The sequence below is a fragment of the Haliotis cracherodii genome, unplaced genomic scaffold, assembly GCF_022045235.1.
Source record: "Haliotis cracherodii isolate W230 unplaced genomic scaffold, xgHalCrac1.p SCAF_7, whole genome shotgun sequence".
In the NCBI taxonomy this organism is placed as follows: Eukaryota; Metazoa; Mollusca; class Gastropoda; order Lepetellida; family Haliotidae; genus Haliotis; species Haliotis cracherodii.
In genome coordinates, this window is record NW_027266330.1 from 6,866,936 (window position 1) to 6,880,989 (window position 14,054).

Sequence of the window (14,054 nt, forward strand, 5' to 3'; positions counted from 1 at the left end):
TATTCTAATACTGCTCCCATGTTTGTCAGTGGCCAGTGATGGTCTGTTTTTATGGAATAGTATTTTGCATAGCAATTTTGACGATAAGTAGTATAGGTAATGGTGATTCTGTCGCAACACCACTGGAACCAGATTTATATACCTATACTGCTACTACAGAGGATTTTTTTTTATGTCAAAATGCTGATGCGATTCAACGATCGTCATGAGTCGTATTAAAAGAAATATGAATATTAATTAATAATGAATAAAATTAACTATCGCCCACGAGGATATTGGAAAGGTATAGCAGCAATACAAAAATTAGCCACTGCGGCTAAGGTATGTAAAGATGTGGCCAAGGATTGGTTAAAGAAACAAGCGATGTGGCAAATATACTTACCGGCACCACGTTATATACCGAGGAAGAAGTTTGATATTTCTACAACGAATGAAGTTCATCAGGCTGACCTCTTGTTTCTTCCCCATTATAAGGTAAGATGCAAAACGTATAAATACACTTTAACCGTAGTGGATGTGGCTAGCCGCTACAAGGAGGCTGAGCCATTAACCTCGAAAGATTCAACAGAAGTAGCTAATGCACTGAGGCCGCATATATAAACGCGGAATAATGAAATGGCCAAAGCTATTTCAAGTAGATCCCGGGCGCGAGTTTAGCCCAAACAAAACATTAGCGCTAGCCCAAGAAACCAAGCTCTAGCTCGTAAACACCCCATACTAGCCCCAATATCCCAAAGAATAACAAACTACCTCAATGAACACCAAACTCAAAATCTTAAACAAAACTGCAAAAAATCAAATATCTTCACCCCTAAACTCAAAATACCCAAAATAGACACAACGCTAGCAAACCAAATAAATAAACAAACTGACCCAAACATTGCTAAAACCACCACACTTGCATACATACAAGAAAATTGGCCAAATTGGTGTCACATATACACTGACGGATCTTCAGACCCGATCTCCAAACACACAGGCTTCGGAGTCCATACCACACAACCAGTTATATCCAAACAATCTTACCGACTCCCGAACAACCAAATCTATTTTCACGGCCGAACGTATGGGCATGGCCTCAGCCCTGCATAACCAACAATCTAAAAACAACAAAAAATCCTAATTCTCACCGACTCCCTTGGTGGACTACAAGCCCTCCAAAAAAAAATACCAAAACACGACCTAAATTAATAAACCAAATACTTAAAAGCTCCAATGACCCAACAAAAGCAGGCAAACAAATAACCTTCTTGTGGATCCCCGCCCTCGTAGGAATTTACGGCAATGAAAGCGCCGATAAAGCAGCTAAATTATTTCTCAAAATACCAGACATAAACCTAAACCTACCCATCTCAAAATCAGAATTTAAAAGTGTAAACAAACGAAAAATAACCAAAAAATGGCATAACCAATATCAAAACTCAAATAGACAAATCAAAAAAGTGCTCAGAAAACCACTAACCAAACCTAAAATCCTACACTCCTAAAAAAAATTGACAGATTAATTACAAAACTCCAAACAGGACACACTAACCTAAATAACCACCTAAAAAAACTTTAAAAAAACACCATAGGCAACTGCCCCTACTGCAAACAACCTGAAAACACAGAACCACACTACAAACCACCCTCAATCTAAATAAGGTTCCTAATCTAGATGAAATACTAAACCCTCAAAATAAACTGGAAAATTTCAAGGCCCTAGGCGTATTCCTAATCAAAACAGACCTAATTAAGCGCATCTAAAAACTAATTAATCTACCAATCCAAAATCCAATAAACATACAAACACCCACCTCACCCGGCTCCCTTAGTTCCCTCCCCCACCCACCTCGGCATTTATTCCAAATTTAAAAATTCCAAAAATTCAATATAAGCAACCCCTAAAAGCCCCCTCTTGGGTTGCACACGCCACTTTCACCCTTTTCGGAATACACTAAATGGTCTGGCCAGGCCCGTGTGCGAAATACGCTACAGTCGGAAAGCGCACGTTAAATCTTCTATATCAGTCAGTCAGTCGCCAGTTTATGGGATCAGTAACTAAACTGTTAACAAAGCACGATGTCATAATCAGGCAAGTAGCTTGGTTACCACTACAGCGAACTATTACGTAATCCATCACCCTGTACATCTGCCTCATTAAAAAAGTGATTTATCAAACTACCACATGCTGATTTTGTTATCTTTTAATCTTCACTAATCCATAAACATGCCACCCCAATTATCTTTTAATCTCCACTAATCCATAAACATGGCACCCCAGTAGTATTAAACAGAACCAACCGCTAACAAATTAGTATATACCTATGTACATAAACCCATCAACGGTTTTTGATTTAGCATCTGTTAAAAGAAGGGTTTACCATGTCAGTGTCATTCTCCAAACACATACGGTAATTATGTACTTACATCTAGGCCCATCATGTTCAGTCTCGCACAGTTTAACAGTGCACGCAGCTAATTTAATTACCTGGCACCTTTCACTTCCTCTCACCTGGTGGGTGTCACAAAGTTTAACGCAGTACAAAATTATAGAGTCGTATTCTATGCAACCACACCGCGTAAATCTAGCGAAATTGCATAAAACCGTATCTAAACAATCTATATAAATCAATACTGGTCTATGTGATAATACCGTCCAGTCTACCACAAAACAATGCAATCTGCAGCAATCTGCTTCCTCAACCGCACCTGCATGTATCCAGTCGCACACAGAATCCTATGCTATCTCGCAGTAGAGATGTATATCAACTGGGAGCGTTTTAGACACCTGTACTTCCGTCTTAACGAATTCAACATCGAAATATTGAAGCTGCATGTGGATTTTGAACTACTAGAACGCTTCTACATCAGGGATGTAGAAAAGAAGGAACGGTAAGTGCTAACACACCTTATTGCATCTTGCAATCTTATTAGCAAGAGTCCCGCCATTTGTGTGCTTTATGATGTGTATGATGATCAATGTTTAAACACGGCTTTTTTTTCATTGCAGCCGAAGAACCACTACGGGAGATTTTCTGCTGAGCCTTCAGCTACCCGTACACAAAATGGCGTGAAATCACACACCCCTCAAATTAAGTCACAACACCCCACAGCGTGAGTGAGTGAGTGAGTGAGTGAGTTGGGTTTTAACGCCGCTTGTAACAGTATTCCAGTTATATCACGACGTGTCAGCTTCATGTGGGAGGAAAGCCCGAAGTGATGCAGGTCTCAGATGTTTACCACTTCGGTGAAACTACGAGCATGGGTATGGTGCTGACAAACCTAGAAACATAATTTAGGCGAACCGGGATTCGAACCCACAATCATAGGTTTCTGGCGTGCCCAAGGGACGCAACTCTGCACAGCGAATCGCGGCGCCTTAGACGACTGGGCCACCCGTGCCCAAAGACCAATAATTGTGAAATGTTAAAACAAGTTTACATTTGAAATTAGCCTCTACTCCAACTTATCCTATACCCGACTCAATTTATTGTGATAACATGCTTTGAAGTAAAATGTATGGAATTAAACACACATCATCTCATATTAACACAAATAGTTGTTAAATGTTGAAACAAGTTTACCTTAGAAATTAGTCCCCTACTCCAATTTACTCGCCGACTCTGATTGGCAGACACAGCTAACTTATTGTGAATGTATTATACACTTTAAAGTACTCAATGTCAAGCTGAAACTGTATTTAAGAATCCTAACGTGGTGCTTTCAGATCACAATTTTTCCCATGGCCTTTCGATGTGTCATTTGAACAAGTTGAAAGGTTTTACAAGAGATATTTGTCAGTAGTAACTGATGCTATTTCTGCCCTTACATTACAATAAATAAATCAGCCAATATGGAACTATTTTATTGATATGTGGCAACATACTTCAGGCTGTACATTTTACAAAAGGGTTAATATCTATGTCATCTTGTTCCTCCTAATGTCTGAGCAGTTGCTCGCTACGATTTCGGAACTTCTTTACAGCTACAGACAGAAAATACTAGAACAGTTTACTATTACAAATCAAATACTGTATGGGTTTTACTGAAAGTGTCGCCATAACTGAAAATCTTCAAATACCTGTATTTGGCTATAAATTTGACTATTCCTGCCTCAGGTAAGGATGTATTCAAAATCTTTATTCAGTACAGTACAGGTCACAGGCCCTTTGTAAATGATAAAATACGTGTTATTTCTTCTTTACTGTGATACAGATATTTAGCGATATTAATAATCAGCTTTGTGTTGGTTGTAGATAAAAGAATGTTAACCTTATGGACATTTGGGTGTAAATAATATGAAGGAATATAGAGATGGCGTGGGTGAGTGTATGCAGGGCACACTAGCAGGAAATGAAACTCGTTTTCTATTAGGCCAACTTGACATAGTTTGCAAAATCTTTTTTCGCGAGGGATATTAGGTTTTCTACCAGTTTCTATTTCCAGCCAGTGTGCGCTGCATCTAAACCTTGACATACATGACCGGAATTTACTCACGGTTACACAATACAAATATTCTTCACACTTCAACGTTAATTTAAAATGAGAATAGAAGGACATTTTGGAGCTATTACATAAACTTCTATGCCATATTTGTTGAAAATTATCTTTCAAACGTTGAAATAACATCGAAGTAAATACCTGTACGTTACCGGGTGATTGTGATAACCAAACATGACCGAATCCGAGAGAAAATAACGTTGTTCTAATATTAGTAATCAAGTTCTTCTTTCCTTGACTATCGTATAGATACATCATTTCATAGCACTTTTTACGAACGGATACCAGGCATACTTATTAAACGTAGCCAATATTTAAAACCTCTCATCATTGCATTGATATGTAAAGGGAATCTGCCACATTCACCCAATACAGCGCTACTTGATGTACATTGTGTAACATTCATTAACCCTTTACACGCATATAAATGAACTTTCTCAACTTCTTCCATATTATGGAATGCCCATATTTCTGACCCATACAGTAACATAGGTGATATCTTGGAGTCAAACAATCTGAAAAGAAATTTTGGAGAATAAGAATGTAAACAACTTTAAACATTTGTAAATATGTGTGTGTTTCATAATTTTTGACTAACAAGTTTCTAAAGATGTTATGAATTGTTTCAGGTACCTGGATTTCACAATCCGAGACCAGCTACATTTAAGAAGATCTTGCTCACACAATTCAGTCAAGGTACTCGCCAGATGATGAACAATCCTCCCGATAACAACCAACAGATTCACCTCAGAAAGTGATGATTCTGAATGAATAATGCCACATCAGTGTTACTGTAGGTGGTTTCATTATGACACTAATGAAGTCTGAATGAATTTATGCCAAAGCCCTGTGACTATGTCCAGGTTGTGTACACTGATGCTGACTATACAAATCTGAATGACTTTTGTGGTTTACTGCAGAAACATAATTGACTTCAGATATTCTTCTTCAATGAAATTCTTCTGAGATTTGACTAATTTATTTATTTAGAAAATGGCATTGAAGCGTCTGTTCTGTAAGGCCTTGCAAACACCACTGGTTACTTTATGCTAGCTCTTCTTTTAGCTTGATCAAATTTCAATTTGTGATATGTACCAATGAAATGCCATATAATCAATAAATAAGCTTTTTTCCAAAAACATTATTTGTTTTGCTTCATTAGCGTAAAGAAATATATACTGATCAGCTAAAACATAGGTGCTGAACAAATTTAAAATGTCCTAATGCCCTGAATGTTTTCCTACTATAAATACAGCTCACTTAATAAAAGTTGTAGTTCCACCTTAGTAGACAAATGACATTGATATTTTTTCTGTACTTTATTTAGCTGTTTTCTATGGATGCCATTAGTCTTATGCACCAATTTGGGACAATTGTATTCTGTTTCATATTCGCATGAAACTACATTGTCCCGATATAACAAGTACTGATACCGTTCCAAACTAATCTTTTAATCTCACAAGGGCCAAATGCCAAAGCACATAGCCAATGACTTTCCATTTTTTTCTGAGTGAGAATGCTGTTTTGCCACTTTGAGTAATATTGCAACAATACCATTGTGGGGGACACCAGCAATAAGCTTCACACATTTGTACCCATGTCGTGAAACAACTTGTGAACAATGCATGCCCACATATCTCAGTTTGAGGAGGATATTTACAGCTAAAATAACACAGAATATTACAACATCTATCTGTAATGCACAGGGTAACATTATTAACCAGAAACAAGACATGAAGAAAATTTGCATCCGGAAACCTTCCAGATGCCTTCAGCAACCTTCAAATGGCTTGGTATTTTAAAGATAACTTTTGTATGTGTTTCACACTTAAGTGAACAAAATGCACCCCCAAAATTTTGACATTTTTGGGGAAGGTTTCCGGAAGGTATCCGGGCCGGATCCAAAATGGGAAGGTATCCGGAAGGTTTCCGGAAGACGGAAACCTACACTTTTTTTGCTGTGACTGGGCCCATCTTACCACCCGTCAAGGCGAACTAAGGGTCAAAGTGGTGTATTGGGCAAAGGAACACAATTCCTAGAGCCAGTGCTCTCAACCACCAGACTCCCGTCCTCCGCCGACACAGGGACGCAACCCACGGCAAACGGGCTGCCCGCTTTGGTTGCCTTTTACGACCAGCAATGGGGTGCTGTGGAAATATTCTGCCCCTGTAACGAGGTCTGAGACACTATAAAGTGGTACATAGGTAGATAAAATACTGAGCTAAAGATGTGATCCATTTCATGTTACATCTGTGAGGTTTAAGTTGATTTTGACAGCCCGGTCTGAGTCAGACCGAACACTTGTGAGACTGTTGAGAGTATGAGGAGCAGAGGTCTACTTCAACCAACGTATCTGCTTTAAATACGATGAACAGTGACATTATAAAGTGGTATTTATTTAGATATAGTAGTTCCTATAAATATAAACGCTACGCCGACAGATGAAAATTTGTATCTCGATAGCTAGAAGTATTTGGTACGTTTCAAATCTTATTTCGTTTAACGATTTTACCTAGACCAGCGACGCTTACACACAGCGCTGGTTTTCAAGTGATTTACTCCGAAATTCTTAATTATGGGGCCCGTTTTTGTTGGTGCTTGTTCAGTAATGTCATGTGTGTATGTTGCATCAATAATATGTAGGTATGATCGCCGACAATGATGTAATTAGCCAATAACACTTTGGCCCGTCTTGGCCCGCCCGACCTGACTTTTTGGCAATGCCGACTTTTAGGCAATGGCGTCTTCGTTGAGTCAAGTGAAGGATACGATAATAAACTATGTTCACATTCATAAAGAGGAAGAAGCGGTCTATTTGAAAACAGCATGATGACGTTATCAACGAACAGGTGAATTATTAACTGATTACAAACATATAACCATATAGAAAGGGATACTTATTAACTACAGTAATTATCCTAAACTCGCTATTTCCCGATAATACACAGACCTGGTTGATATGAACAATCTTAAACTCGTACATGACGATGCGACTGCATACGTAAGACGTGAGACGGGTAATGGCGGGTGACAGTCAGTTAACACAAGTTGACATTTGTGATAAGAATAATATGAACATAAGAGTCACGTCGTGAACATAAGAGTCACGTCGAAATTGCCTACCAGTAAGAAGGATCAAAACCATTGACGAGTCGTACCGTTCGGATTTCGATCAAGCTCGAGATGTAACATTATCCCCTAATTCGACAAGGATGGAAACTGGACTTTTATAGTCAGTTAACGCCCATGCCTGGGAATATGGTCATTGCCTGACACTGGCCATGGTGTATTTTCCTTTGGTTTCACTTAAAGACAAAGAGACATTAGTTAAGATAAGACTTTATTATCCTAAGGGAAATTCATATTGCACAGTTGCTTTGCACAAAAATATGAAAAAAAAAGAAAATATGTTGCAATGAAATATGGTACTTACTTATATCTTGGCGGGTAAAAATATGTAGAGAATTGAACACTATCACAGTGACGACAAGGAATGGTATTTTTAAGTATGTATCATCATCATTCTCAGCCCAATTAATACAATGATAGTATCTCGAACACGAGTGCAATTATGTACAAATGTGAAGATAGAGATTGATGGCATCTTAAATGTAATCTGCTAAATGTTTAAGAAAGCATACATCGGAGGACTGCAGCATTGTTATCAAAGTGTACCTTGGGTTAACATAAGTATGGACATTGAAAAATGGGAAATATTTTGAACGAAGACTAAGAAAAAGACTTGAAGAAGACTTGATATTTGAAGCCCATGTTTTCTCCCGACTGCATATAGTTCAACTAACATATCGTAACACCGTCTGGTATATCTGCCTCGAGACATACTGAGGAGTTTAAAACAGATATTTCAAACATCTAGTGAAAATATCAATACCATAAGGTCAAACAATACATTTGGAGAAATATTTCACAGTTTATAACTTAGCTTCACTAGCTTTGGACACTAATGTCTGACCAGCTTTCAACCAACACAATCAATTTGGATGAATAATTCCTAAATAGTTATAATTATATAAGTCAATTATTGTTCACCCGAAAAAACATAGGAACATATGGTACAAAATACAAAAATAGGGAACAAAATAGGGAATTGAACATCATTTTTGTAACTGATGCGTCAATATCGGAAATGTCCTCCACATGTGTGCAATAAAACGTTTTGAAAGCATTACTGATTACTTGAAAATTGTAACTGGGCATAACTGGTAAGAGCTGAAAGCGCTAGCCAATTAAAACAGTGTTAATCTTACTCCACTAATTTAATCTTGATTATAATTATTCACTGTGTATGCGTGCATTCGTGTGTGCGCGCGCGAGTGTGTGTATGAGTGAGTGAGCTTGGTTTTATGCCGCTTTTAGCAATATTCCAGCAATATCACCGTGGGGAACACCAGAAATAGGCTTCCGTGACGAGCGGTGTGTGTATTTCAGTGTATTTTACTGTACAATGGCTTCGTCTTCTATTTATTGACATATCCGTTTGAAATCCCCAATGTATGGAAAATGAGGCTATAAACGTTGCAAATCAAGGCGTCGTAATCACTATTCTTGGTGTATTTTATGAATAGACTTTAGACACTTTTTATGTGAAATAAAAACATATAAACGTTTGATGTCACGATTGTACAGCAAGTGAGACTTTAATAAACACTGTCTCCTTACGAAATGATTCCACTCATTATTATAGCGAAATGTCTAACGTTTGTGCGAGATTTCATGGCGCTTTAACAGGGAAAAGATTTTACTTTTGACGTCAAACCAACATAGAAACACAGTGACTTTGTATTCCCAGTTACTTTTAGCTTTTTAGTTTACTGTTAACTTTTGGACTTTTGACAGAGCAGTTACACATAGAGTACGGCGCTTTACATACTGCAGCAGTACCTGATTTCTTACAATATGAAGTTGAAAGTATACACAGTGGAAAGTGAATTGACAAGTATACATCATATGATATACCCTACCTTGTTTTGGAACATCAACCTGGCTTCGTGACGACGGCTAAGCAGTCTATCCTGTTCATGAGATCCTGCATTATACATACGTTAAAAGTATGTTCGTCAACAGATGTGCATATAATCGAAACTTTTCATTTGTTTAGCGTGAATTCGAGTGACGTGCGAAAAAGATAGGAGCCAGTCGATTTTTGAGGGGGCGCTTCAATTTCGACTCGTAAACAACTGCAAGGGAATGCTACCACATCTATACTGCCCCAATTGTGTGAAGGTGATGCAGGATTATGACTGAAAGGAACATCAGAAAGAAACAGAAAGTACAGTTAGTACGATTTCCGCTAACACGGATATATGTGACAGCCCTGACACCTCTGATACCCGGCCCCCGAACGAGACACTACATCTGATAAGATGAACGCGGGAGACTGTTACCCTTATTTAGCAGTCTTTAGCATCCTTGTATAGCTCGTGGAATACTATCCCAGTCGCCCCAGACTGTTGAAAACTCGTCGAATGCTTTGTCACAAGAAAAATACGCACATCTGCTGTCTGTGTGGAGTAATCAGAACATCAAACTGTCCCTTCTCGACACTACTAAGTCAGTCATACAACACTCACTGTACTCTCTCTTTGACCATCTGACTCATGCAATAGCGCCTTTGATCAGATCCAGTCTGGAAATTGGCGTGATATAATTTTTTATCATATGATGGGTAGGTTTCTCGGCAAGATAAAGCCAACGGATAAAAACGATATCCGTTGGGGTCATATGCAGACATAGATGCGTCTCCCTTGTCATTCGGCAATCAAGTCAGAATTAACCATCGGGAATCTGGATAAACTCCTGAGATAATTGCTATCATTATCAAAAGAACAGTCTAATATACTTAAAATCAGTGTCTAGCTGTGACGTAGCTAAGGCATTTTATAAATTTTGGCAACTTTGGAGATATAAATTTTGAAACAATTTTGCGAGGGCACTAGGCCTAGCCAAGCGGGACCAGTAGCCATATCTGTGCTTGTAGACCTCTGCGGCTTGAAACCTTTCCCACAAATTAAAATATACTGAGTCAAATTAAAAACTTCCCATTTTTAAAAGTTATCCCAAGCACGAGAATCTGATGGCACACAAGTTCAGTAGCGAGTATGGCCACCATGTGTGTTGACAACTGCCACACAACGCCTCCGCATGGACCTCGTAATGCTTGTGAACACATGATTGGGAAGACGATGCCATTGTTGCTGCAAAATGGTGCCCAGATCTTGCAAATCTTGTGGTTGGTTCTGGAGAGTGTGCAGACTTCTGCCAAGAGCATCCCAGACGTGTTCGATGGGATTGAGGTCGGGAGACCTTGACGGCCAGTCCATATAACGTTGAATCCCGTATTCTGAAGGAAATTTCTACTTGAAGGTGAGCAGTTCTCAGACTGTTTTGAACAGTTTCCGAACTCAGTCTTACCCTAAACAGTTCATTTCTGATTGATGTAGCCGTCAAAAATGGTTACGGAGGTGACATAAGACAATCTGACGATCCTCTGCATGTGACGTCACACGTGGTCGACCTGGCCGAGGGCGATCAGCACTGGTACCCGTTTGCTGTAGACGCGTCTGTAAATCATAAACAGTCTGTCGACTACAACCCATCGTCCTTGCGACTTGAGCTGCGGACGTCCCCGTCTGCAACATGCCGATGGCACGTTCACGTTGCACATTTGAAAGGTGTGGCATGACAAATGGCCGTAAAGACTTTGTTTTCTTGTGTTTTTCTTTTTTTGTTAATGACTGCTAACAAGTATGGCTGAAAACACGTGCGGTATTATGGCCACGTGACCAGTTGCACGTGAAAAAACACTTTTGCCACTATAGTGCTGTGCCCATGATTTTGATCGATTCACCTGCACAAAAACGGGTGTTATCTGAACACAATATGTGACAATTTCTGTTTAAATACACAACAAGGGCCCACAATGATAACTGGTCAAAATGATAAAATTTTAGGATTGTGAAGTTTTTAATTTGTTCAGTATATATCCTTGTCCTCCGAATTGTACCATATTTACTGCATGTAATAGATGTCTATTTTCTACAACATTTCTAAGTAGCTTATCCCGTGCTGTTAGATTGCCCTTACAAACATCAGCATTTAAATCGCCCAAGATAAAAACTGTTCCTAATTCACACAGATTATCATATATATCAATCAGTTAATCAAGGGCATTACAGTATACAGAGTTTAACACATTTGTAGATGGTAGTCGACAGGCTATTACACCAACATCACAGAAGCCTGTTTGTGACAATTTAACACTTATTGCATAATCCGAGCTTATAGCTATTGGAATAGCTTTCCACTTGGTGTGTGGTCAACAGAAATAGTACAAGTGCAATAGACAGGCAAAGAACACTAACTCATTTACGATAGTTTTATTTAGTTTCAAGCAACAGTTACAGACAACAATTACTATTGTACTTCAATTCACATTTACAAAGTTTCTGAATTCTCAAATTTCTATTATAACCACAATTACCAAATGACTCGCGTGTCGAATGATGCTGCCTATCCTAACTCTTATGCCAAACTGAATAACAGCGACACATGGTGGTCGACACCTGGCGCACATGCATGCTTTTTTTTGCTTTTAGATATGTATCCACGAAGTAAAGCATTGTGTTTCACACACAGGAACGAAACAGAACTACCTGTTCGGAAACATAACATACTCACAGCAATACAATCTGTGATGACAATATCCTAATGTCCATATCCCCCTCCTTGATAGAACGGAGTCTGTCAACACAAAATAGTAACCAACTTTCCACAATCGAAATAATATCCTCGATCACATCCACAATCGTATCTTTTTGGTCAAGGTTCTGTCACAAAATTGTATATCTCACATTGGATAGATTCTCATGTTAAATCAATCAATCTTACAAATGTTCACATTTCGATTGTCAGACTAGAATCCATAGAATCCTGTGTTGTCCTTTTGTTCAGTGACATCTGGTACTTTATCAGCTAATGCTGTCCGTTTCAAGAGGGCACACTTTCGTCACTGGTCTAGTAGTGTGAGTGTGTTAAGATTTAACGTCGCATCGGCATTATTTCAGCCAACGTTTTTTTCTGACGACATACACCAGAAAAAAACATTGCCAAAATGCAATGGCCAGCAATGAGTGCTGACCGTTCCGCCATAAGACATGGCATGATCGGGAGACGTCAAAGGCCACTCACTGCGTTAGCCTAGTTGGACCAGTCGCTGCAAGGGGAGTGTATACTTAGTGAGGTGAAATGGGGTTTAACGTCGCATCCAAGATTATTGCACTTATATAGCGACGTGCATGCACGTGTATGTATGTGTGTGTGTGTGGCTGCTTGTACTAGTCCGGACTGATGCCGATTTATAGTGCTAGCTCACTGAGATACCATGTCGCAGTTTAACATCAGACACAGTATACTGACTCCGAGCCGACCAGTCCCTGTTTTATCCCCTTAATGCCGAGCAACAGACAGGGTAACAACAATTACATTCTTTAAACGTCTTTTTGTATGACGCGGCAAGGGATCGAACCCCTGACCTTCCGCTCTCCGGGCGGGCGCTCTACCACTAGATCACGGAGGCGGTCTTGTATACTTAGTAATGATTATTAACTTGACATGGGGTCACGCGCACACACATACATGTGTGGCTATTACCGATTTGGGGGACGCCGCATCCCAATCTCGTTTATGCCCCTCTTGACCACCTCCGTGATCTAGTGGTGGAGCGTCCACCCGGAGGTCAGGATTACACCCTTTTAAAAGACGTTAAAAGATGGCCCTTGTTGTTACCCTGTCTGGCGCTCGGGATAAAGGGGTTAAAACAAGGACTGGTCGGCTCGGAGTAAACTGTGACTCAGTGGGGTATTCATATTAAACTGCGGAATGGTATCTCAGTGGGCTAGCACAATAAATCGGCATCAGTCCAGACTAGTACATTTGGTTGGGTGGTTGGTTGTTATACGCCGCACTCAGCCATATCCCTGCTATATGACGGCGGCCGGACTTGTACAAGCAGCCATACACACACATGCATGTACGTCGCTATATAAGTGCAAAAATCTTGGACGCGACGACAAACCCTATTTTCACCTCACCTCAACTCAACTCAACTCACGCCCCTCTGTCTCATGGCCCACTCCCAAGCTCATAAGACCATATACATCACCTATAAAATATATCTAAGACTGAATTCGTTTCAATGTTTACCAAAACAATCTCGTTTCGAACGTTCAGTTAAAAAACAATTCTTACCTTCAGGAAATCTTCACTGCAATTAATTATGAAGCATCCAATTCATTTTATGAAAGAAGAAAAGTACCCGCATGCACGACACAAGACACAAAAATGCGACCTATCTATGTCAGCTTTCAAGGTTTTCTTCAAATCGGTATCGATTCACACAAGCCGTTTTCATTACCTGCGTATGGAGCATTCGTGAGTATGCCTCTCAAACATTCTCAATCAAATAGTTCGGAACGGCGGAGTAATTCTTTTTTCACCCCGACGTGAAACTCGAGGACACAAGTAGTAATCTGATACAAATATATAGAGCAAG

The 14,054-nt window shown here is 39.4% G+C and overlaps 1 protein-coding gene across 3 annotated transcripts in view; it reads right to left on the reverse strand.

Annotated features, from left to right (window-relative positions):
• Positions 1–9,519, reverse strand: part of LOC139448273 (uncharacterized) — a 28,712-nt gene extending 19,193 nt beyond the window's left edge. For all 3 annotated transcript variants that reach the window (XM_071229806.1, XM_071229804.1, XM_071229805.1), the window contains exon 1: positions 9,466–9,519. In XM_071229806.1, the coding sequence (XP_071085907.1) occupies positions 9,466–9,480 (15 nt within the window). In that variant the 5' untranslated portion in view covers positions 9,481–9,519. The remainder of the gene's footprint in view (positions 1–9,465) is intronic.
• Positions 9,520–14,054: the final 4,535 nt, after the last annotated feature.